General features: G+C 34.5%; 3 protein-coding genes across 4 annotated transcripts in view; 2 read left to right on the forward strand and 1 right to left on the reverse strand.

The window, feature by feature from the left end:
• LOC142358676 (uncharacterized) overlaps positions 1-26,901 on the reverse strand; it is a 207,122-nt gene that overhangs the window by 158,178 nt on the left and 22,043 nt on the right. The window lies entirely within an intron of this gene.
• LOC142334907 (uncharacterized) overlaps positions 1-26,901 on the forward strand; it is a 130,373-nt gene that overhangs the window by 705 nt on the left and 102,767 nt on the right. The window contains exon 2 of the mRNA XM_075383236.1: positions 7,302-7,377. Within this exon, the coding sequence (XP_075239351.1) occupies positions 7,302-7,377 (76 nt within the window). The remainder of the gene's footprint in view (positions 1-7,301; positions 7,378-26,901) is intronic.
• On the forward strand, positions 8,471-26,379 carry LOC142335280 (uncharacterized). Its single transcript, XM_075383712.1, has 2 exons — positions 8,471-8,978; positions 25,980-26,379. Exons 1-2 carry the CDS (start codon positions 8,817-8,819, stop codon positions 26,193-26,195), a joined length of 378 nt encoding a protein of 125 aa, XP_075239827.1. The 5' UTR covers positions 8,471-8,816; the 3' UTR covers positions 26,196-26,379.

Below are 26,901 nucleotides of genomic sequence, written 5' to 3' on the forward strand. Positions count from 1 at the left end.
GAAGAATCACCTTTTCTTCCGATCAAAATTTTCTTTCGACTATTTTCCTAAAAATAAAAAATAAAAAGCTGCCTTACTATACAAAGGAATTTTTTCATGTTGTGAGATCAAGAAATCCTTCTCCTCTGACTCTACAATAGTGAAATTGGATTAGCGACATTTTTGCGCAGCTGGTACGATCGTTGCCTGTATTAGCAGATCTCTCGATTTGTCATACTTTTTGCGTAGAAAGCACACCTTTATATCCCAGTTAACCTGTCGATTAAGGCGTTCTTGTGTTTTTTTTACAGATAAATTTTGAAGATTGCCGAAAACGTTGTGTGATAGCACAAGTGATTTTAAAAGAAGATTGTGCGCGTTCAGGGGAATTTGGGGTCTTATTAGGTATATTGATCTTATAGCATGGCCGTCTTTTTCAAGATTTTATTCAGCTGCTCATCGAAATAAAGGTTCGTGTCAATTTGAATACCAAGGTATCTACAACATTTTTTGTTATGAGAATTTCGTTGTTCGTTTCTATTAAAAATAGATCCGAAATCAGAGTTATTGCGCGAGAAATAGATTAATTCGGTTTTGGTTGCATTCAAAGTTAGCTTGTTCATCTGTACATATTTTTGAAATTTTCCTTTACCTTTCTATGTAAGCTACTTTCCTTTCCACAACAGACAATACTTGTGTTATCTGAGAATTGAATTACTCTCTCAATTTGGTTTAAAGTAGATGAAAAATCGTTCACATATGAAATGAAATGAGTGTTCCTAAAACAGTTACCTTTGGCATACCGTGATACACAATTGTACAATCAGAGAACATTTCATTATGTTTTACTTTTTTGTCTGCGGTTGGTAAGAATTGAAAACATCAATTCTTTCGCTTCCTGGGAAAAACCATACACCTCATTTTTTTCAGAAAAATGTAATTAAGCAAAATAGAATTAAATGCTTTTGCAAGATCTAAAAAATAACAAGTTTCTTTGGTTTGATATAAATTAGACGAAATTGTTTCAACCAGTTGTAAAACTGCATCGATTGCTGACTTTTTATGAAATCTGGATTGCTCTTTTTATATTTTTATGCTTATCAATGAAATCCGTCTTCTGAGTCAGAAAAACGCGCTCAAAATTTTTTCGCATAATTCGGGAGTTAGAAATTGGTCGATAGTTTCTAACATCCAATTTATCACCTTTTTTGAAATTTGCTGTTTCACAGTATAGTTTCAATTTAATTGGGAAAACTTTTTCCTTACTGCACTCATTTAATACGTACGCCTAGATGTACGCCTAGAGCTAAATTGGATGAGACGATTGCATGATTTTGACAAAATTTGATACTTCACCAGGTCATTCTGCTTTACTATCGTCCATCGAAATAATGACTGAATACAGTTTGTTTTTAGTCACAGCTCTGAATGTGAATTAACGTATGTTAAGTGTACCAGTGTATTTACAAGCAATATCCGAACCTGTGAAAATCTCTAGACTAGCATATGATCTATTTAGACAATCGACGTTATTTTTTAGATCCTTTGACATTTCACCACTATCTAATCTTATTCGAGCAACCTTCACACTTTTTTCACTCGGACTGATCTTGTTTAATGAATTTCCATTGTTCTTTACTTGTTGGTAGTTTTTTTGAAGAAATTGATGCAAAAATTGTTGTGCGCCTCCCTTAACTCTGTATTAAATAATTTTCTTACTTGACATTTTTGCGCAGCTGGTAGGATCGTTGCCTGTATTAGCAGATCTGTCGCTTTGTCATACTTTTTGCGTAGAAAGCACACCTTTATATCCCAGTTAACCTGTCGATTAAGGCGTTTTTGTTTTTTTTAAGATAAATTTTGAAGAAAGATAGCCAAAAACGTTGTGTGAAAGCAGAAGTGATTTTAAAAGATTGTGCGCGTTCAGGGGAATTTGAGGTCTTGTAGGGTAAATTGATCTTATAGTATGACCGTCTTTTTCAAGGTTTTATTCAGCTGCTCATCGAAATAAAGGTTGGTGTCAATTTGAATACCAAGGTATCTACAACATTTTTTGTTATGAGTTTCGTTGTTCGTTTCTATTAAAAATAGATCCGAAATCAGACCCCTCATTTTTTTCAGAAAAATTTAATTAAGCAAAATAGAATTAAATGCTTTTGCAAGATCTAAAAAATAACAAGTTTCTTTGGTTTGATATAAATTAGACGAAATTGTTTCAACCAGTTGTAAAACTGCATCGATTGCTGACTTTTTCTGAAATCTGGATTGCTCTTTTTATAATTTGATGCTTATCAATGAAATCCGTCTTCTGAGTCAGAAAAACGCGCTCAAAATTTTTTTGCATAATTCGGGAGTTAGAAATTGGTCGATAGTTTCTAACATCCAATTTATCACTTTTGAAATTTGCTGTTTCACAGTATAGTTTCAATTTAATTGGGAAAACTTTCTCCTTACTGCACTCATTTAATACGTACGCCTAGATGTACGCCTAGAGCCAAATTGGATGAGACGATTGCATGATTTTGAGAAAATTTGATACTTCACCAGGTCGTTCTGCTTTACTATCGTCCATCGAAATAATGACTGAATACAGTTTGTTTTTAGTCACAGCTCTGAATGTGAATTAACGTATGTTAAGTGTACCAGTGTATTTACAAGCGATATCCGAACCTGTGAAAATCTCTAGACTTGCATATGATCTATTTAGACAATCGACGTTATTTTTAGATCCTTTGACATTTCACCACTATCTAATCTTATTCGAGCAACCTTCACACTTTTTTCACTCGGACTGATCTTTTGTTTAATGAATTTCCTTTGTTCTTTACTTGTTGGTAGTTTTACCGAAGAAATTGACGCAAAAATTGTTGTGCGCCTCCCTTAACTCCGTATTAACTAATTTTCTTACTTGACATTTTTGCGCAGCTGGTAGGATCGTTGCCTGTATTAGCAGATCTCTCGCTTTGTCATACTTTTTGCGTGGAAAGCACACCTTTATATCCCAGTTAACCTGTCGATTAAGGCGTTTTTTGTTTTTACAGATAAATTTTGAAGAAAGATAGTCAAAAACGTTGTGTGAAAGCAGAAGTGATTTTAAAAGAAGATTGTGCGCGTTCAGGGGAATTTGAGGTCTTATTAGGTAAATTGATCTTATAGTATGACCGTCTTTTTCAAGGTTTTATTCAACTGCTCATCGAAATAAAGGTTCGTGTCAATTTGAATACCAAGGTATCTACAACATTTTTTGTTACGAGAATTTCGTTGTTCGTTTCTATTAAAAATAGATCCGAAATCAGAGTTATTGCGCGAGAAATAGATTAATTCGGTTTTGGTTGCATTCAAAGTTAGCTTGTTCATCTCTACATATTTTTGAAAATTTCCTTTACCTTTCTATGTAAGCTACTTTCCTTTCCACAACAGACAATACTTGTGTTATCTGAGAATTGAATTACTCTCTCAATTTTGTTTATAGTAGATGAAGAATCGTTCACATATGAAATGAGTGTTTCTAAAACAGTTACCTGTGGCATACCGTGATTCACAAATGTACAATCCGAGAACATTTCATTATGTTTAACTTTGTCTGCGGTTGGCAAGAATTGAAAACATCAATTCTTTCGCTTCCTGGGAAAAACCATACCCCTCATTTTTTTCAGAAAAATTTAATTAAGCAAAATAGAATTAAATGCTTTTGCAAGATCTAAAAAATAACAAGTTTCTTTGGTTTGACATAAATTAGACGAAATTGTTTCAACCAGTTGTAAAACTGCATCGATTGCTGACTTTTTCTGAAATCTGGATTGCTCTTTTTATAATTTTATGCTTATCAATGAAATCGGTCTTCTGAGTCAGAAAAACGCGCTCTAAAATTTTTTGCATAACTCGGGAGTTAGAAATTGGTCGATAGTTTCTAACATCCGATTTATCACCTTTTTTGAAATTTGCTGTTTCACAGTATAGTTTCAATTTAATTGGGAAAACTTTCTCCTTAATGCGCTCATTTAATACGTACGCCTAGATGTACGCCTAGAGCTAAATTGGATGAGACGATTGCATGATTTTGAGAGAATTTGATACTTCACCAGGTCATTCTGCTTTACTATTGTCCATCGAATTAATGACTGAATACGGTTTGTTTTTAGTCACGGCTCTGAATGTGAATTAACGTATGTTAAGTGTACCAGTGTATTTACAAGCAATATCCGAACCTGTGAAAATCTCTAACATATGATCTATTTAGACAATCGACGATATTTTTCAGATCCTGTGACATTTCACCCCTATCTAATCTTATTCCAGCAACCTTCACACTTTTTTCACTCGGACTGATCTTCTGTTTAATGAATTTCTTTTGTTCTTTACTTGATGGTAGTTTTTTTGAAGAAATTGATGCAAAAATTGGTGTGGGCCTCCCTTAACTTCGTATTAACTAATTTTCTTACACTTAAATTCTTTGTACGTTTCACTGTCAGGATTTTGTTTCCATTTCAACAGAAAATGTTTTTGGGCAATAAAATACTTCACTTGTGTTAACCGGGGCTTAGAATTCTTTAAATCTAAATCACCTGTTTTAAGTCTGAATGGCTGGTATATTTTTTGAAGTTTTTTTAAGTTTCTTAGAAATAACGATGTATGAATCAACTTATCGACTCCTTTCTAACATTGGTACATTTTCCACCATTTTGCAAGGGCAAGATCTCTGTTAAAATAAGACCGTCAGAAAGTGGAAAATTTCTTTTCGTTATCATATTGGAACTTTCCGCTTTCAGTGAGAGGTTTGTTTCCAAGATAACGAGAATATGGTCGGAGTGTAAGGGGTGTGAAAGGGATTGTTGTGACTCTGTAGGCAATTATCTGATCATTCGAAGTGAAACAGTGATCAATAAGTGTAAACAAAAAAATCTCCACCCTTGGAAGGCCTTGTTTTGTTTGATCTCTATATTTCCCAAAGAAAGTATGCGATGCTGTTAAAGAATTTTTTTCACTTTAAAATCATAGTTAACCAAGTTCTAGTTACAGCGACAAACGTATTAATGGGTGCTGTTTGCAAAATTTTGAAAATTGTTCAAACTTTTTCAAGTTTTGACAATAATAAGGAAAAATGATGGCGAATTGTCTGAGCCTCTGTTTTTCAAGTAACTGGAATTTTCAATCAAATATTCGAGATGAGGCCCAGCTTTCAGTTCAATGTCATCTCCCAGCATGAGATGTAAAAAGAAAAAGAAACTAACTTGTTTTAGAAAGAGAACAAATGTATGAATCAACTGTTCTAAAAATAACAAACTTTAGGTCTGTTGGAAAAATAATTTTCAAATATTCGTTTTTGATTTCCAGTATGCTTTTCTTTTGCGATAAGTATACCGAAAATTAAAATTTTCAAGGAAAGTCGCATTATTCTATATTTAACAAACCATCAGCCAATATTATAATGAGTTCGAGGTAAAAATTATCAGCCAAATCTTTTTTCCAAAGATTTGGCTGATAATTCTCGGTTTTATTTCTGTTTCCGACACTGTAAGCCCACGATTTACGTAGAAATTCCGAACATTTATCACACGTTCAGGAATACCATGACTGACTGACGATTATACTCCGTCATGGCTGATCTTTCGTTTCCAATATATTATTCGAAAAAACAACAATGTCAAAATGACCACTCAACTCCGTTGCCACATTTTCTAACGCTTCATTATATTTGTCTATTATTTCTTTATTTTTGCTGCGACCAAAACCACCATCTTTATTAACTGTAGGATTTTTGCTAATTGCAACTTTGAGAGGTTAGTTTCTTTTTGATTTCTGACGCCAATTCCATTACAATATTAGCTGTTTCAAAACCGCTATTTTCGGAATCAATTTTGTCCGTCATGTATAATAAGGTTTTCAATCTTGTGATAACCGCTGTATTTTAAAACATTGGATAGGTCTCGATTTTTTGCTGAAGGATAAGTAGGTATAGCTGTACTTGGGATTAGATCTTTCGCTTGAACTATTTTGTATGTGCTATCCCAGAGAATGTGTCTTTGTCGATCTTGGTATAAACTTTGAATACAAAATCTTGCTTTTCTGTTGATGCTTTTCGACTTTGTTGTTTTCATGGATTTGTTTGATGCTTTTTTTTTCGTTTACTTTGTCAATTTGACTATCAACAATTTTGTTATTTTGTTGTCGGAGGAAAGCATTTTCATCTTTAGTTGTAAAAATATTTTATTCAAATTCAAACATTCACTGATCAAGTCTTCTTTCTTCATTTTCTCGAAATCTTTCCTCTCTTTCTGCACCTCTGTCATTGACTACTTGTGTGCATTTTTTTGTGTTTCTGCAAATTCAATGCTTTGACGCGGCTTCAACTAAAACAGATCGAAAAAGTATAGTAAATAATAGTAGTTTATAATTATTTTACAACTCTATTCAATTGCTACTTTTGAAGCAAGGATAAGATATTGTTAAAATACTGGCAATCACCCGTCATAGTGCAAAAACTACAATGTTTACGTTTACCAAAAATTTTTCGATTTTTTAAGAAAACGTTCAATTTGCTGAGAGAAATTTGTAGCCCTTCCAGTTTGTGAGTGCAAAATTGGTAATAGTTTGGCAATTATCAAAATATTTAGCTTATACTCATAATTTGAAACAAAATTCATAATAAAATTTTTCTGAAAATAAACAGCGGCAATTCTCTGGACCGTTCTGGAGACATACAGCCATGTTTTACTTGGCTCAGTGCAGATGAGTTCCCTCTTTCGTTCGTTCAGCTTTGATTTAAGTCTCGGTGCTCAGTAACGAAATCATATGAAGAGTGGTTTGCGTGTGTTATTATTCTGTTAAAGGTTTCACTTGGCCCCTCTAACCTTTATCCCATCTCTTTTCCATTACGATATACTCGTGCTTGCATTGTACTTGCATCTATAGCCAAAGGTTGCTGCAACATGAAAGAGCTAAGATAACAATCGTGCAGTAATCTCGAGGTATGCGGAGAAAAGTATTATTTGGATGACAATTTTTCCGGACAAAAGGGCAAAGAGAACAACTGTAAGTGATCAAGTAAAAGTGAATATGTTTAGAATATAAGCAAACCTTGCAAGAAAGTGCGCCGTATGTAAAGAAAATGTTTTGACGATGATTAGAAAATGATTGCAACTGATTTTTTTTTAAGGTGAGGGATTTAAGCTACTTAATTAAGATATTTTGCTTACAAACGTCAGCCAAAGCTGTAATGAGCTATGTAAAAATGTATTTTCCTGTGATTCTTGTATTAATTGCAAGTGATTGTTTATGTATTAATGATCTCAGTTTCAATTATACCTTGATGTTTCGTTTAGATATTCAATTTGACGGCCAAATTGTGAAAGTGGAGTTCTGTTCTTCTGTGCCTCGTCTTCCTGCTTCTGATAGAAGGTAAAATTTTTGCGCTTGTTTAAGGTACCTTTTATATTAAAACATATTTTCACGTTGACTGGGGAAAAAAGAGCGCCAGCAATGATGTTGAAAATGGTCGGAGACAATTTTTTAACAGAGAATACGTTGCTGAATAGCTGCGTATTCGGCATGCAGAATTATAACATTAAATATAGATCAGATTATCTTAATTCGTAATTCTTTAAATGTTTTTTTTAAGAATTTAAATGATGTTGGCTCATTTGCGCGTGGAAATATTTTTCTGTGGAAAAATTGTTTCAAGTTGATTAATAATTCAATGCAATTATGATAGTTTGAATTGATGGACTCAATTTCTGAATTTTTAGGATCTTTCAACCAGTAAACTGAAATGTATAGCCTTAGGGTTACACATAAACTCTCAAATGTATGACTTCCTTTACAATGCTCAATCTGAAATCTTGAGGAGCCGTTATTTTTTGTGATGAAACACCCAATAGTTTTCTCAAAAGGTTTTGTTCGTTTCTTTTGGTACAACAACATGAACTGATTTAATTAGAGTCCAATGGCTTGATTTTCATCTTGAGTTAATCCAATAATTCAAGTGAGCGGCTAATGCCTCGTGTATGAGAAAAGATTGATGGTATGGCTTCTCGACAGCATATAGTTAATTATTCGTATTTATTCGATTGCTAATTGAACGATAGAGGATAAATCTAAATCTATCTTCTGTTTTCACAAAATCAAGACCTCATAAAGCTTTTCAGCCATTACTCTATTACCATACATCAGATTTATCCAGTATAAAAATCAGCTTTGATGAACAAACTTAAGCGGATCAATCTTTTGTTTCTTTCAGCGATGCTTTAAAATATACCATAAAAGTTGGCGTTGTATGCAGTGAGAGTATTTAATCAACCAAATAGAGTTTGATAGCTCCTTGCTGCCAGTTAAGCGGACAAAATTGATTACTCTATTTATTTGTCTTTTTGAGCACTACGCTCTTAAGTTCTCGAACCTTTCTCTTCTCGTCTGCCTTTTTTGGTAGCATCAGAGGCATGAAAAGTTTTTTATTTTGTTTCCGAGTGCTCTTTGTAAAGAGTTTAGTTGTCAATTTTTGGCGCGCTTGAGCCTCCTAATGTTTGGCATGCTCTACGCTAAAAATCAAAATTGCCATCGGTTTGGCATTGTATTTATTTTCTTTTACAACTCCGGTTTTTACGTGCATCGATTTTAATTGATTACAAACAGAAACTGGAGCGGCGTTTTGACAGAAATTATTATTTGGTTTGCTTACAAGCTAAAACTAAAAATTAGTTATTATAAATTGAAGCTCAGTTTGGTGTTGTTGACTGTTCACCTGTTTGTGGCTCGATCTGCTCGATTGTGTAGTAGCAAAGCATTGGTCGTTATATTTACACGAAGAGAACGTAGACAGCAATTACGGTATTACGGTAGAAATGGGAGACGGACCCGACTTTCGAACTGGCATGTTCTCGTGCTTCTCCGACAAGACTCTGTGCCTGATGTCCTTTGTGTTTCCTAACTACGTCTTCGGCAGGATGGCAGAGATGGTACTGATGGAGAGCGAGAACTTTTACACTGGTGTTCTCAAGTACTCGGTAGGTTACTTAGAGTAATCTGTAAGTTTTTCGACAATTTAGCCCGACTTTTGAATTTAATTCATTGCATTTTTAGTTGTTTCTCATCGCCTTTCAAATTTTAATAGCCGCTAAGTGATTCTGAGACTATTGAATTCATCGTAGTATTTTACCATATAAGGAAATTGAATTGTATTGGGGCGCCGTCTTTTTTACGACTCGAAGAGAAGTTATTGCGATCTTTTTAATTGCTCTCGAACGAAGTTTGAAGCAATTATTGTAAACGTGTGTGTCTTTTTAATGCAAAATTTTCGCCTGACGCTTTTGTTCTAAAACCTTCGTTGACTTATTAAGTGAATTTTTCACGCTGACTCCTTGAGTGAATTTTTCACGCTTGAGCTCTATTTTACGCAGTCTAAATTACTCACTGAAATAAAGTTTGTTGCTAATATAAAAGCGATTGTAAGGAAAAGGAATCAACGCCATTGCAGTTTTGTGGCAAAGATGTTGGATTGCAATCCTGGAGGTCGAATGTGGGGTCGGTGTTTTTTTTGCACCAATAACACTTTTCCAAGCTACACCCCATCTAAATTTAGCTGAACCCTTTCGTAATCCTGGAGAAATTCATCCGACGTTTTTTTGGTTTACGTTCGCATTAGTATCTTTGTAGAATTGCTTTAAAGAAAGGCTATTGAGTAGATCGAAGCAATTTTTGTAAACGTGTGTATCTTTTTCACAATTTTTGCTTGACTGTAAACAATTTTTATTCAATTAATTGCTCAATTTTTGCTTGACCGCTTTATATATCTATCGTCGAATCCGCTAATATATCTTTCGATTTCTCGTCGTGCGTGACCTTTTCACGCTTTAGTTTGCGATTCTTGCTTGATCTAAATTTCTGTTATTCAGAATTAAGTCAAGTGGTGACTTTTCGTCTGCAAAAACGGTATAAACAGGTAACGCCCGAAGGTCATTAAATGCTCTTAGAGCTTTGCGCTTTACCAGTTACTATGAATGTAATTCATCAAAACTGTTTTGAGGAGACAATCTCATGGTGTTAAGGGTGGTTCTTAATCTTAAGGGTATTACCGGACCCCCTTAGACACGTATCAGTCCTGCTGTCTTTTTAATGCAATTGTCCGTACTGCCAACATTTCCTCGGATCTTTTTTTGTCCTACCTTTTGATTTTTTGTCCTCAAAAACGGGATAAACTGGTGACGCTCGGAGGGCCTCAAGTGCTTTTAGAGCCTTACGGCTCAGTAGTCTTTAAGTATGCAGTTCAACGAATAGGTTAAAGAGACATATATTCATGTGTGAAGGAGGTTACTTATTTGCATCCCAATCAATTAACCGCCCTTCCACTTACCCCCACTTAAGCGCACACACACATACATACATACATACATACATACATACACACACACGCGCGCACACACACACAGCCCGCACCACCACTTCATCTGCCATTGACTCCATCATCCTGCCGTTAACACCGCAATCAAACTAAAGCTAGCCTCCCTAAACGGCAACTAGCTGCTGAAAAAGCCAACTGCTAGCCAGTCGCTTGAGAGCAATTCAACCGACGTGGTTATGTTCTTACAAATTACGAACGCTATTAATAGGCGATTCAACTTTTCTAAGCGTCCTTAGATGCCTTCATTTGATTCCCTGAATGTACAACTAAATGTTTTTTACTTACTTAATTTTGTAGAAATTTCATTCTTTGGTCTTTCTAATGTGGTTGATCGCTTGACCCATTTTCAGCTGACCCTTTTGACTTTTCTTCCTTAAAAGGGGTATAAATAGGTAACGCCCGGAGTGCATTAAGGAGAGACTTTCGGTTCACTAAATATGCGATTTACGAAAACTTTTCTGCAGACAGTTTGATGGTGTGAAGACAGTTCATAAAGTCAAACACCCCACTTCATGGCCCTCCCCCTTGGCATCATGAGATTGATATTATACGTGACTTACCGCACTCAACACAATGACTTCTGTACCTTAGAAATGAGGTTTTATTTAAATGAGCAATTCCATGTTAAAATGTCTCCTGAAGAATGAAATTCAACCAACAAGTCATGTCAATTCATCGCTCTTTCTTTTTAATTTTTAAGTGGCGTCGATAACTCCATCAACTCTTTTATATATCTGTTTCTATCTTCTTTCTCCATTAATCAAAAGTCTATTTTGCAGCTAATTCGGCAATCTAATGTGTGTTCCGGATCTTTTTTTTCTTTTTTGGAACTCTGCGCTTTGTTGACTAAAAAGACTGTTCCCGTTTGGAGAGGAGTTGATTGTCGTGTTTTTCCCTATCCTAATTCTTTTGATTTTTTTCAGTTCAGAATTTTCGTCCCGTTGTTTTCAATACGTTTTACTTAATGGTCTTGACTCTGTTTTCAAAAAAAAAATTTAGTGGACTTCTTAGCTTCGCTTGTATTGGCTATTCGTTTTTTGACATCTCAAATTTTAAGAACTTTAGGTACCATCTGCTTTGTAATAGGTTGTGAGTAATTGAAATTAGAGGTGTCAGTTTATCACTTTTTTGCTTTTTCCTTTGATATTAGGAATTAAAGAAATAATTATAGATCTATAAAGTCAAGTTTTGGTATTGTCCGTTTTGCTATTGTGCGTTTTGGTTTTGTCAAGTTTTGGTATTGTCCGTTTTGCACCACAAAGCGTACGAATCCCCTTTCTGAGCTGATTCGGCCCAGTCTTTGACAAATGTGACAATACTTTATCACATTTGTCCACAATGTGTAAATTTTGTGGAAAATGAAAAACCCCCGAAATGAATTGAGGGAAACTGATTGGATTTTGTTACTGTTTTTCACCATTTATGTCAATAATTTCCATGATTTTGAGCATGCAAGCATATTCATTTTCCCGCGAGGTTATGGAGTTTTATTATACGAATGTGCTGATAAATACGGATCAATTACACAATGATTCCGCCAAAAGCGGAACTTAATCTTTTTATCTATAATTAAACATTAATTGGCAAATTTTTGGTTCAAATTTACGCGTGTGATTGATAACGCTTGTCTTAATTAGAGTGATAGCGTTTTTTATTACCAAGGGGCGCATATTTTGCTTTTTTCATCGATTATGATAATTAATAACACGTGTTTAATTGATTAAAACATTATAAGTTTTACGAATGCAATTTGTGAACTTAATACCAAGTGTTGGTTGAGTAAATGATAACGGAAACAGTGGAATTGAATTGTTCAATAAAAGATCTTTTTCGTTTTGTTTTCGCTCGTGATAGTGATATTTCCGATTTTTGATCTTGGTATTTCGATATCTTTCCCTCGTATTAGTGAAAATAAACCGAACTTTAATCTTTGTATTTAATTAAAAGTATCCCTCGTAATAGTGAAAACAGAGCACACTTTTGGACAATGTTTGCATTTAAAGAAAATGGATCGGAACTTTGCAGTTAATAGAAGCTGGAGGGAAATTTGTGACAATACAAATTTTAAAAAAATTGTAAAATGGTAGAATTTGGAGGGAAATTTGTGCGCTAAAGGAAATTGGTGAGCAATTTCTGCAATTGTTAGAAATTGGAGTGAAATTTGTAAAATTCTATAGTTTGTCGGGAGAATAGATTAAAATTTGCGATAAGTAAATATAAGTCTGTTTTTCTCACTGCTGCTGTATGTGTATCTCGTCTAAGAAGAGTGTTCCAAAAATGTTGAACATTTCACATTTATAATTTACAGTGCTTCGATCGTTTTTCGTGATGTTTGACATTATTTTGGAGACTTGTTTTCATCGCCATTCGTACAACTTCGCGTTATTTTTTTGCTTTCACTTTTAGTGCTCATTCAGAGTATCTTGTTTTTCCAACGTTGAGTTTTTGTTCTGATGGCCACTAACGTCCCTTGTTGAAAAGATAAGTTGAGAATTGTTTTTGTTGCGTGTTTGTGGCTGTCTTTTGTATTTTTAAGAGGAGTGACTTGAAGTAATCCGATCTTAACAAATTTTTTGCATAGCAGCATCTCGGCGACAATTTTGGTATTTTGGTGTTTTTATTCGCAATCTCAGTGAAATGATGTATCAAGCAGTCAGAGAATCTTGCGTGCTAAACTCAAGTCAACTTTGTTTTTTTCTCGAGTTGCGCCTTCAGGTTTTTAATGTACATGTATTGCTAATGCTAACTTTAATCTATAAACTTAAAAAGTTGCGCAGTTGTTTTAAGTTTTCGGACAAGTTTCTTTATTGCCTACGAATGTCTTGTTAGCTTTCAGGTGTTCTGTTGAATTGTTTTGTTTTGTGTTAGTTTTGTCAGTTTATAAATATTTTGCGAACTTCGGATTTCTTTTAGTTTTGTTTTTAGCATTGGAAAAGTTGATTCAGAAATGTGGTTGTTTTTTATTTTTTTAATTATGTCTTTCCAGCTTTCGAGAAAAACATATTAAAAATGCTGGCTATGAGAACTGCTGTTGTTGTCTCGGAGTCGTCGGTCTGATATTTTTGGGAAAATCTGTTGCCTTTCTCTGAAGTAATCAGAAATTGTCTGAATTTTCTCTGCTCGACATAGATGTTGGAAGATAGTTTCAGATGATGTTTAGATGATATAATTGTTTGTTTTTTGAGATGCTAATTCCCAAAAATGCCCAAAATACTGGAAAGAAAGAATTAACTCCGCTAACCATTTGCTCTTCAATTGTTTTGTTTGCTAGCTGACAGCAATCATGCCGAATATTTTGCTAGTTAGCTTTTTGTGTTTTGCTGTTATGTAGCTTTTCAGTGTACTTTTGTAGAATGTTCGGTAATTTAGGCTCCTCAGATCTTATATTTTGCTTTTATTTTTAGGTCAATCGCGAGATATGTATTTTTTGTATAAGAAAATGAATCTGAGTGAAAAATCTTTAGAGTGCAGCTAACGTAAAGACAGCTGTGAGGTTTCAAGTGTTTGATAGAATATATGCGTTTTCAAACATCGTTCGAAAAAAGTAGCTGAAATTAATTGTATGTTATTAATAGCCGCCCTCATCTCAGCCGGCTATTTTAGCGCTCTTTTTTTTTACTTCGTCGAACTTTTTTTTCGCTTTACCCTTTTTGCCGCTTTTTCGACATTTTGCGTGAAATCTTTTTGACTTCTCTAGGCTAGTTTCACTCTTCTGTCATTCTGCTCATTCCTTTTAACCAGCAGCTGCTCAGCTTTTAGAGACCTAGACGCCACTTAGTTTAAAAAATGTTTATAATAACTGAGATAGCATAGCCTTCTCTTCGTTTTTCGCAAGTCAAATTTTAAATTGTATTGGTGCGCTTTCTTTTGCTCGATCGGTTCACAACTTTTTCGACCTTTTCTTGTCAATGATACGTCAAATTGGAGTAGCTCTTTTGATCACGCTACAGCAGTAAGAGGAGCGAAAAGCGAGTACTTTTAAAGCGTGACATTTTAGAAACCGCTTCAAAAAAGAAGTGCGAAAATGGCGTTTAATCTTATTTATACATTTCGAAGAGGAGTACTGGTGATCTAATTTTTTAAATCGGTGATTTCTATTTTAGAAGATAAGATGTGTTTTAAAGGAAGTCAAATGCCGCATTTGGATATAACTGTGTTTAGTGCAATCTGCTGAACAAAAATAAAAATCAGAGATTTAGAGTGCTTTTTGTTCAACCATCATTCAGAAAGAGAGAGAGAGAGAGAGAGAGAGAGAGAGAAAGAAAGAAAGAAAGGGAGAGAGAGAGCGGGAGAGGGAGAGAGAGAGAGAGAGAGAGCGTGCGCGTGTGTGTGCGCGTCTGTGTGTGTGCGTCTGTGTGTGTGCGTGTGTGTGTGTGTGCTTGTGTGTGTGTGTGTGTGTGTGTGTGTGTGTGAGAGAGAGAGAGAGAGTGTAGTGGGATAGAAAAGTAGGTGTAAAAAAATTTTGCTCTAAGCAAGCTATCGTTCAATCACGTGCGGCATTTTCAAAGCGGTGTTTTTAGTTTAAACTTCAGCCTGGGGTAGATGTCTCTATTATCCAAGCTTGTAATCGTACGTTTGGGATCATCTCTGAACTTAGCAAATACTAGACCTTTAGATGCAGTTCTGAGCTATTGTTTTGTAATTGCCATTTTGTAGCATTTTTGGGAGTTATATGCTTGACTTTTGTTGTTCTAGTACTTTGGAGAATCTTTCTATTAAATTGATAAGCTATGTTTTTTTTAAAGAAAATTGATTAATTTTGATCGAACTTTGGCCTATTTTCATTTGTTTATATTCTTTGTCTTTTTCTGATTGTAAGCTTTTTGCAATCGTTTTTCTTGTTCGCTATTCAATGTAGAACTACTCATATATTAACGCTACCGAAACTTCTTTTTATACAGGGCTATTTCAACTGAAATAAATGTTTGTATTTGTTTTTTTTTGTGGTTTCTTTTAAAATTTTTGTTCATGATGTTTCTGAAAATGTAGTTTTTTTGTTGATTTTTGAATCATTTTCTGAAAACATTTGTTGCTCCCAAAGACACATCTCGCTCTGTCCATTTTATTTCTGCTTACTTTAATTTGAAGAGTTGAGGTTCATTGAGGATATCTAATTGACAGTTATTTTAGGTCAGGTTCAAAGATTTGCTTGCTCGATGGTATTTTTTTCACATGCGGCATTTCGACTTCTACGTTACACTGTTTTTTCTTGATTCCAATTTCTAGCCCCTTTGAAGTCTAGATTCTTCTAGTTGATGAAGATTCTTTGAATTGTAGTGCATGACTTTACCTTCGACGTTTTCTGTCGGCAAGACCTGCAACTTTCTGTCGGCAAGACCTGCAATTTACCTTGGTCAATGAAGATCCTTTGAATTGTAATTCAAGGATTGTCCTGCTATTGTTTTGTCTTGCCAGTCGACCAGTGACTTCACACTCACTTCTATTCAGCTTTTGTTCATTCATGCTCGTTTTCTACGGAAATTCAGGTTACGTCAATTTTTGCTGTTTTTGTTATTGGTGTTAATAGTTTCTGGTCACACGACTTACCTCAATCTGAAAAGGACCTTTCCCTTCTCTCAAATTACGTTTTGATCACTTAATTTAGAGTTGTTGTGGTCACTTTCGAATATCTATATTAGTGATGTTCATTGAAATTATTTGTGTACGTCACACACGTTAAAATATTTTGCAGATTCCAATTTAATTTGAAATAATTTGAATAACCTTGAGTTTTTGGAAAGTGGAGAGAAAAAGCGAGTGATTTTGAGGCGTATAATTTTTCACGCTATTTAAATTGTTGGAAAACGGTGTTTGAATAAATCATTTGCTTTCCCTATGGCAGTTTTTTTTTCTCAGGCAGCAGTTTGACTTCTCTATTTGATTGCTTTTTCAAGTTTTTTTCGGATCTTTTCTTAAAATGCCTTCAGAATATATTCTTTGCGCATTTGAGGGCTAGTTTTTGTTCAAGAGAAGAAGAGTCTTGGAGTTCTTATGGACCTCGCCGGCCAATTTTGTTTTGTCAAGATTGTTGTGACGACCTGTCACTTCGTTCTTCGTTTTTTTTGTTTTCGTGTGAATAGTTTTTAATAGCCGCACAGCGATAGCTGGGGCTATTATTAGCCTTCTCTTAGTTTTTACAATTCAAAGAATTTGAATTGTATTGGGCCGCTGTCTTTTTTTAAGATCTGTTCACACATTGTCTTTGTTTTCTTGAGATCTGTTCACAAATTTTCATGATTTTTGAAGTCAAATTGGAGTAAAGATTTTGGTCGCGCCGAAACAAAAAGTGAAGCAAAAAAGCGAGTGGTTTCGCGGCGTGAAATTTTTTTGCTCTAATTTTGAAGTAGAGTGAGAAAACGGTGTTTGAATAAAAATTCGCTTTCTCATCAGTGGTTTTTTGTTCACATGCGGCAATTTCACTTTGATTTTTACTTTTTTCCCCAAGTTTTTGGATTGGATTTTTTCTATATGGCTTTCCCAATCCATTCATAGTTCATTCTAGTCCTAGTTTTTTGTCTCGACCAAATTTCCATTTCTCGCTAGTGGTGTTTTGTCCACATGCTGCATTTTGACATTGAAATTGTTTTTTTATTTTTTTGATCTGATATTTTTAGAAATGGTTTTTCCAATTCGCTCATAGGCCGTTCTAGGTCTAGATATAATTTATTCGATGAAAATTTTTTGAATTGTACGTCAGGACTTGTTTTGTCTTGCCAGTCGACCAGTGACTTCACACTCACTTCTATTCAGCTTTTGTTCATTCATGCTCGTTTTCTACGGAAATTCAGGTTACGTCAATTTTTGCTGTTTTTGTTATTGGTGTTAATAGTTTCTGGTCACACGACTTACCTCAATCTGAAAAGGACCTTTCCCTTCTCTCAAATTACGTTTTGATCACTTAATTTAGAGTTGTTGTGGTCACTTTCGAATATCTATATTAGTGATGTTCATTGAAATTATTTGTGTACGTCACACACGTTAAAATATTTTGCAGAGTCCAATTTAATTTGAAATAATTTGAATAACCTTGAGTTTTTGGAAAGTGGAGAGAAAAAGCGAGTGATTTTGAGGCGTATAATTTTTCACGCTATTTAAATTGTTGGAAAACGGTGTTTGAATAAATCATTTGCTTTCCCTATGGCAGTTTTTTTTCTCAGGCAGCAGTTTGACTTCTCTATTTGATTGCTTTTTCGAGTTTTTTTCGGATCTTTTCTTAAAATGCCTTCAGAATATATTCTTTGCGCATTTGAGGGCTAGTTTTTGTTCAAGAGAAGAAGAGTCTTGGAGTTCTTATGGACCTCGCCGGCCAATTTTGTTTTGTCAAGATTGTTGAGACGACCTGTCACTTCGTTCTTCGTTTTTTTTGTTTTCGTGTGAATAGTTTTTAATAGCCGCACAGCGATAGCTGGGGCTATTATTAGCCTTCTCTTAGTTTTTACAATTCAAAGAATTTGAATTGTATTGGGCCGCTGTCTTTTTTTAAGATCTGTTCACACATTGTCTTTGTTTTCTTGAGATCTGTTCACAAATTTTCATGATTTTTGAAGTCAAATTGGAGTAAAGATTTTGGTCGCGCCGAAACAAAAAGTGAAGCAAAAAAGCGAGTGGTTTCGCGGCGTGAAATTTTTTTGCTCTAATTTTGAAGTAGAGTGAGAAAACTGTGTTTGAATAAAAATTCGCTTTCTCATCAGTGGTTTTTTGTTCACATGCGGCAATTTCACTTTGATTTTTACTTTTTTCCCCAAGTTTTTGGATTGGATTTTTTCTATATGGCTTTCCCAATCCATTCATAGTTCATTCTAGTCCTAGTTTTTTGTCTCGACCAAATTTCCATTTCTCGCTAGTGGTGTTTTGTCCACATGCTGCATTTTGACATTGAAATTGTTTTTTTATTTTTTTGATCTGATATTTTTAGAAATGGTTTTTCCAATTCGCTCATAGGCCGTTCTAGGTCTAGATATAATTTATTCAATGAAAATTTTTTGAATTGTACGTCAGGACTTGTTTTGTCTTGCCAGTCGACCAGTGACTTCACACTCACTTCTATTCAGCTTTTGTTCATTCATGCTCGTTTTCTACGGAAATTCAGGTTACGTCAATTTTTGCTGTTTTTGTTATTGGTGTTAATAGTTTCTGGTCACACGACTTACCTCAATCTGAAAAGGACCTTTCCCTTCTCTCAAATTACGTTTTGATCACTTAATTTAGAGTTGTTGTGGTCACTTTCGAATATCTATATTAGTGATGTTCATTGAAATTATTTGTGTACGTCACACACGTTAAAATATTTTGCAGAGTCCAATTTAATTTGAAATAATTTGAATAACCTTGAGTTTTTGGAAAGTGGAGAGAAAAAGCGAGTGATTTTGAGGCGTATAATTTTTCACGCTATTTAAATTGTTGGAAAACGGTGTTTGAATAAATCATTTGCTTTCCCTATGGCAGTTTTTTTTCTCAGGCAGCAGTTTGACTTCTCTATTTGATTGCTTTTTCGAGTTTTTTTCGGATCTTTTCTTAAAATGCCTTCAGAATATATTCTTTGCGCATTTGAGGGCTAGTTTTTGTTCAAGAGAAGAAGAGTCTTGGAGTTCTTATGGACCTCGCCGGCCAATTTTGTTTTGTCAAGATTGTTGAGACGACCTGTCACTTCGTTCTTCGTTTTTTTTGTTTTCGTGTGAATAGTTTTTAATAGCCGCACAGCGATAGCTGGGGCTATTATTAGCCTTCTCTTAGTTTTTACAATTCAAAGAATTTGAATTGTATTGGGCCGCTGTCTTTTTTTAAGATCTGTTCACACATTGTCTTTGTTTTCTTGAGATCTGTTCACAAATTTTCATGATTTTTGAAGTCAAATTGGAGTAAAGATTTTGGTCGCGCCGAAACAAAAAGTGAAGCAAAAAAGCGAGTGGTTTCGCGGCGTGAAATTTTTTTGCTCTAATTTTGAAGTAGAGTGAGAAAACGGTGTTTGAATAAAAATTCGCTTTCTCATCAGTGGTTTTTTGTTCACATGCGGCAATTTCACTTTGATTTTTACTTTTTTCCCCAAGTTTTTGGATTGGATTTTTTCTATATGGCTTTCCCAATCCATTCATAGTTCATTCTAGTCCTAGTTTTTTGTCTCGACCAAATTTCCATTTCTCGCTAGTGGTGTTTTGTCCACATGCTGCATTTTGACATTGAAATTGTTTTTTTATTTTTTTGATCTGATATTTTTAGAAATGGTTTTTCCAATTCGCTCATAGGCCGTTCTAGGTCTAGATATAATTTATTCAATGAAAATTTTTTGAATTGTACGTCAGGACTTGTTTTGTCTTGCCAGTCGACCAGTGACTTCACACTCACTTCTATTCAGCTTTTGTTCATTCATGCTCGTTTTCTACGGAAATTCAGGTTACGTCAATTTTTGCTGTTTTTGTTATTGGTGTTAATAGTTTCTGGTCACACGACTTACCTCAATCTGAAAAGGACCTTTCCCTTCTCTCAAATTACGTTTTGATCACTTAATTTAGAGTTGTTGTGGTCACTTTCGAATATCTATATTAGTGATGTTCATTGAAATTATTTGTGTACGTCACACACGTTAAAATATTTTGCAGAGTCCAATTTAATTTGAAATAATTTGAATAACCTTGAGTTTTTGGAAAGTGGAGAGAAAAAGCGAGTGATTTTGAGGCGTATAATTTTTCACGCTATTTAAATTGTTGGAAAACGGTGTTTGAATAAATCATTTGCTTTCCCTATGGCAGTTTTTTTTTCTCAGGCAGCAGTTTGACTTCTCTATTTGATTGCTTTTTCGAGTTTTTTTCGGATCTTTTCTTAAAATGCCTTCAGAATATATTCTTTGCGCATTTGAGGGCTAGTTTTTGTTCAAGAGAAGAAGAGTCTTGGAGTTCTTATGGACCTCGCCGGCCAATTTTGTTTTGTCAAGATTGTTGAGACGACCTGTCACTTCGTTCTTCGTTTTTTTTTGTTTTCGTGTGAATAGTTTTTAATAGCCGCACAGCGATAGCTGGGGCTATTATTAGCCTTCTCTTAGATTTTACAATTCAAAGAATTTGAATTGTATTGGGCCGCTGTCTTTTTTTAAGATCTGTTCACACATTGTCTTTGTTTTCTTGAGATCTGTTCACAAATTTTTATGATTTTTGAAGTCAAATTGGAGTAAAGATTTTGGTCGCGCCGAAACAAAAAGTGAAGCAAAAAAGCGAGTGGTTTCGCGGCGTGAAATTTTTTTGCTCTAATTTTGAAGTAGAGTGAGAAAACGGTGTTTGAACAAAAATTCGCTTTCTCGTCAGTGGTTTTTTGTTCACATGCGGCAATTTCACTTTGATTTTTACTTTTTTCCCCAAGTTTTTGGATTGGATTTTTTCTATATGGCTTTCCCAATCCATTCATAGTTCATTCTAGTCCTAGTTTTTTGTCTCGACCAAATTTCCATTTCTCGCTAGTGGTGTTTTGTCCACATGCTGCATTTTGACATTGAAATTGTTTTTTTATTTTTTTGATCTGATATTTTTAGAAATGGTTTTTCCAATTCACTCATAGGCCGTTCTAGGTCTAGATATAATTTATTCAATGAAAATTTTTTGAATTGTACGTCAGGACTTGTTTTGTCTTGCCAGTCGACCAGTGACTTCACACTCACTTCTATTCAGCTTTTGTTCATTCATGCTCGTTTTCTACGGAAATTCAGGTTACGTCAATTTTTGCTGTTTTTGTTATTGGTGTTAATAGTTTCTGGTCACACGACTTACCTCAATCTGAAAAGGACCTTTCCCTTCTCTCAAATTACGTTTTGATCACTTAATTTAGAGTTGTTGTGGTCACTTTCGAATATCTATATTAGTGATGTTCATTGAAATTATTTGTGTACGTCACACACGTTAAAATATTTTGCAGATTCCAATTTAATTTGAAATAATTTGAATAACCTTGAGTTTTTGGAAAGTGGAGAGAAAAAGCGAGTGATTTTGAGGCGTATAATTTTTCACGCTATTTAAATTGTTGGAAAACGGTGTTTGAATAAATCATTTGCTTTCCCTATGGCAGTTTTTTTTTCTCAGGCAGCAGTTTGACTTCTCTATTTGATTGCTTTTTCGAGTTTTTTTCGGATCTTTTCTTAAAATGCCTTCAGAATATATTCTTTGCGCATTTGAGGGCTAGTTTTTGTTCAAGAGAAGAAGAGTCTTGGAGTTCTTATGGACCTCGCCGGCCAATTTTGTTTTGTCAAGATTGTTGTGACGACCTGTCACTTCGTTCTTCGTTTTTTTTGTTTTCGTGTGAATAGTTTTTAATAGCCGCACAGCGATAGCTGGGGCTATTATTAGCCTTCTCTTAGTTTTTACAATTCAAAGAATTTGAATTGTATTGGGCCGCTGTCTTTTTTTAAGATCTGTTCACACATTGTCTTTGTTTTCTTGAGATCTGTTCACAAATTTTCATGATTTTTGAAGTCAAATTGGAGTAAAGATTTTGGTCGCGCCGAAACAAAAAGTGAAGCAAAAAAGCGAGTTGTTTCGCGGCGTGAAATTTATTTGCTCTAATTTTGAAGTAGAGTGAGAAAACGGTGTTTGAATAAAAATTCGCTTTCTCGTCAGTGGTTTTTTGTTCACATGCGGCAATTTCACTTTGATTTTTACTTTTTTTCCCAAGTTTTTGGATTGGATTTTTTCTATATGGCTTTCCCAATCCATTCATAGTTCATTCTAGTCCTAGTTTTTTGTCTCGACCAAATTTCCATTTCTCGCTAGTGGTGTTTTGTCCACATGCTGCATTTTGACATTGAAATTGTTTTTTTATTTTTTTGATCTGATATTTTTAGAAATGGTTTTTCCAATTCACTCATAGGCCGTTCTAGGTCTAGATATAATTTATTCAATGAAAATTTTTTGAATTGTACGTCAGGACTTGTTTTGTCTTGCCAGTCGACCAGTGACTTCACACTCTCTTCTATTCAGCTTTTGTTCATTCATGCTCGTTTTCTACGGAAATTCAGGTTACGTCAATTTTTGCTGTTTTTGTTATTGGTGTTAATAGTTTCTGGTCACACGACTTACCTCAATCTGAAAAGGACCTTTCCCTTCTCTCAAATTACGTTTTGATCACTTAATTTAGAGTTGTTGTGGTCACTTTCGAATATCTATATTAGTGATGTTCATTGAAATTATTTGTGTACGTCACACACGTTAAAATATTTTGCAGAGTCCAATTTAATTTGAAATAATTTGAATAACCTTCAGTTTTTGGAAAGTGGAGAGAAAAAGCGAGTGATTTTGAGGCGTATAATTTTTCACGCTATTTAAATTGTTGGAAAACGGTGTTTGAATAAATCATTTGCTTTCCCTATGGCAGTTTTTTTTTCTCAGGCAGCAGTTTGACTTCTCTATTTGATTGCTTTTTCGAGTTTTTTTCGGATCTATTCTTAAAATGCCTTCAGAATATATTCTTTGCGCATTTGAGGGCTAGTTTTTGTTCAAGAGAAGAAGAGTCTTGGAGTTCTTATGGACCTCGCCGGCCAATTTTGTTTTGTCAAGATTGTTGAGACGACCTGTCACTTCGTTCTTCGTTTTTTTTTGTTTTCGTGTGAATAGTTTTTAATAGCCGCACAGCGATAGCTGGGGCTATTATTAGCCTTCTCTTAGTTTTTACAATTCAAAGAATTTGAATTGTATTGGGCCGCTGTCTTTTTTTAAGATCTGTTCACACATTGTCTTTGTTTTCTTGAGATCTGTTCACAAATTTTCATGATTTTTGAAGTCAAATTGGAGTAAAGATTTTGGTCGCGCCGAAACAAAAAGTGAAGCAAAAAAGCGAGTGGTTTCGCGGCGTGAAATTTTTTTGCTCTAATTTTGAAGTAGAGTGAGAAAACGGTGTTTGAACAAAAATTCGCTTTCTCGTCAGTGGTTTTTTGTTCACATGCGGCAATTTCACTTTGATTTTTACTTTTTTCCCCAAGTTTTTGGATTGGATTTTTTCTATATGGCTTTCCCAATCCATTCATAGTTCATTCTAGTCCTAGTTTTTTGTCTCGACCAAATTTCCATTTCTCGCTAGTGGTGTTTTGTCCACATGCTGCATTTTGACATTGAAATTGTTTTTTTATTTTTTTGATCTGATATTTTTAGAAATGGTTTTTCCAATTCACTCATAGGCCGTTCTAGGTCTAGATATTGTTTATTCAATGAAAATTTTTTGAATTGTACGTCAGGACTTGTCCTGCTATGTTTTTTTATTTCGTCAAGATTTTTGTATTGATCATATGACGTCACAACCACTTCAAATCTGCTTTTTGTTCATTCGTTCATGCAATTTCAATTGAAGTGCGTATGTGACGTCATTTTTTGCTCTTAGTGAAGCGAGTTTTTTTGTTCATCTGCCTGATTAAATTTTTGGTCACACTTGACTTACCTCCCTCTCAAAAATGACTTCCTCACTTTGGAATTGACTTTTGCTTACTTTAATTCAAAGAGATAAAGTCGAATGGGTGTGTCACTCTAAATGAAGGTTATTTGAGAGCAGCTAATGGAGGCAGCAGAAACTGATACAGATTTTTAATCAAAATATAACTTATCAGCCTTCAATTTTTTGGTCTGTCTTTTTTTTACTGTTTTTTGAGACTGCAGATCTACGAAGCTATTGCGGTTTTTTTGGCAATCTGCCAGCTATGTTCGTAATTTGCGTGAATTTTTTTTGATGTTCTGTGCTGATATGTTCTGAAGTTATCAGAATTTCTTTTTTATTTTTTTTTAATTATCGGTGCTTTTCAAAATGATTTGCTCATGCTCTGAGAGTCCAATTGAGCAATTGGATACCGTATCTAAACGTTTTCGGCTGTTTTGCTATATGTTTGAGCGAATACGTACTATTTTTGGAGTAATTTTTTGTTTTTGTATTTTTGCTTAAAACCGATTAGTTAACAATCTCTATCCTACCTAGTCATTAACTTCCGAGTTTTTAAATACTGCGGTGTCCTTCTCATTTCTTTTGGTATATTTGCCAATAGAATAGATTTTTTAGATGAAATTGAGCGAACCATTCAGCACTACAATTTTAGCTTAGCGTTGAGTTGAATGATTGGTTAAAAGAAAAGCAACACAAAATGTTGACCTCATTTTTTTCTTTGAATAAAGGATTTCTCAAGTAAAATTACTTCATTTGTTCTTTTTGTTTTGAGATGGTTTTCAAGAGTAGCACAGAGAGAGAGAAGTTATTTGCAGCAGTTTTTGCTCATTGCAACGTTTGCTAAATTCTCTATCTAACTTTTCCAATTGGCCTGCAATGGTGACGCTAGCGCAAGTAATCGTTTAGGTAAAATCGCCAGATGTTCGTTTTCATTTCAAACACTCAATCTTCACTTTTCAATGAAGAAAACAATAGAGTATAATGCACTACTCAATGCACTGTTCAGTGGTTTTGTAAATTGAATGTAAAAACCCGTGTTATATGTTCTCAATAAGTACTCAGACTACTATTATAAAATCTGCTGTTTTTGTGCAAATCTAGTTTTTAGGGACGTCAGAAAGGAACTAAAATTTGTTCTAAATTATTAGGCGTTATCGTTTTGTGATCTTTTTGAGTATTATAATTTCATAAGTTCAATTTACTAGGATTGTAGATTACATTAAAAAGGTTGCCTTTTCGCTGAAATTGTTTTTTTTGTTTGCTTTTTTAGGCCATTTTGGAACTCAACCTTTATGTTTACATCAATTTACATCTCTAAAATTTACTCAATTTACATCTCATTTTTTCTTGCTTATAAATAACAGTTTTTGTTGTTTAATTGGACAACAATTAGACAGCTTTGCGCCATCTCTAATAAAATTGAACCATTTTTTTATGTAATATTTGTAAATGTTTGGCCGTTTTTGCTTACAATAAAACAATTAAATAACGTTCCCTGTCCGACTTGAGTATCATTAAAAGTGGCGACACATTTCAGTTGAAAAATTTGAGGATTTTTCCCGAATACTGACGTAGATTTTTTAAAAAATCAGACTGTCTTTTTGTTTCAATTACCCCAAGATAAAAATTATCCTTTGCTACAAGAGAAAATTTAATTCCAATTATTCATCCTCTTTATCAAAGATTTTTTACTTAAAGCTGTTTCAATGAGTCAGCGTGTTTAGCAATTTAATTGAAATTTAACCAACTATCTTCTAGTTGATAAAATTGAGCAAAAATTAGGAATAAGAGGGGTTGGAACATTATGTGCGTCCGCGCATAACTGAGTCTCCTTGTTTTAAGTGCATTGACAAGAACATTTGCTCTAGAGGGCAGCATGTAACGGACTATTTGAAACAGATTTGTTCAAGCAAAATGAAAATGCAATTATAAATCGACAGGTTTCCGCCATAAATTATGATTTAGAAACGTAAATGTTCTGAATGATAATAATAATAATGGAAGTTCCCATAGTTCTCGTATAACCCCGAAAGCGATTTAATTGTGTACAGTTGTTTTTATGCCATCAGTTGAGTTTAAAAACCAGTAAAGAAACTTAATTAACTGTTCAGCCATTTTGTCAAACTGTAAGAGTAGCTGCTCCAATTTTTGTCTTGTAGAAAATTTTCATTTGTTCTGTTCTGCAATTGTCAATTTTGTGTTTTAGAATAACGATATTCCTAGAATAGTAGATTCTCTCTTATGGATGGGCATGTACAGTCCTCCCGCCCTCTGCTTCATTCGACAGAAGCTGCGAAAGAGACTGGGACACCAACAGGAGGAGAACGAGATAATGGACTGCGTATTCTCATTTTGCTGTCCCTGGTGCGTCACGTACCAAATGGCCAAGGAGATGAATTTCGCACCCCTTGCTAGGGCTTAAACACAGCAACTACCACTACTGCTAAATTGCGAATGGCTTTTTATACTTATTAGTTTGTTCAACAATCAAACTGTCTAATAATCAAGCTGTACAGTGGATGAAGAATGTAGTTTTTTGTAAAGAAATCTAAATTGTAAGATATCGGATGTGTAATTATGGTAGCAGAAATTTATAATTTTGTGGAGTTCTTTCAATCAATTTTTAAAGTATAAGATAGCAGGAGTAAAATGTAAGAAGAGCTGTAGGAATTAACAGATTTGAAATGAAACTTCATTTATTTTTAAGTTATGGGGACACAAGAGACATTGGCTTCACTTTTACAACGTAACGCAGTCGAGAACGCGTCGCTCAATCACAGCTGATAGGTTTTTCTGCGAAAATATTAATAGCCGCCGTCAGCCTCTCAACGGCTATTATTTTGGCGCTCTCCTTTTGACGACTCGAGGAGTATTGGTGGAGTGCCTTCTTTATCGGTAATTTTTTTGGAGTGTATTTGAAACAGGAAGTGAAATGTGTGAAAGCGAAGTGTTTAGGTCAATTTGCTGAAGATCAGAGAGACGAGCGAATGATATTCAGTTTATGTCATATTTCCGAGAGAGCGCGAGAAATGTAGGTGTGAAAAAAGTTTTGCTTAGCGAGCAATTTTTTTTCACGCGTGGCTTATTTAAAGCAGTTGTTTTGTGTAGACTTCAATTTTTTCAAGTAA

This window comes from Convolutriloba macropyga, chromosome 2 (assembly GCF_964194025.1).
Source record: "Convolutriloba macropyga chromosome 2, txConMacr16.3, whole genome shotgun sequence".
Classification (NCBI taxonomy): Eukaryota; Metazoa; Xenacoelomorpha; order Acoela; family Convolutidae; genus Convolutriloba; species Convolutriloba macropyga.

Excerpts from the sequence above, each read along its gene's own strand:
- LOC142335280 (XM_075383712.1), top strand. The coding sequence starts at position 8,817 with ATGGGAGACGGACCCGACTTTCGAACTGGCATGTTCTCGTGCTTCTCC. Across the intron at positions 8,979-25,979 it reads CTGGTGTTCTCAAGTACTCG|AATAACGATATTCCTAGAAT; the intron begins GTAGGTTACTTA and ends TTTGTGTTTTAG.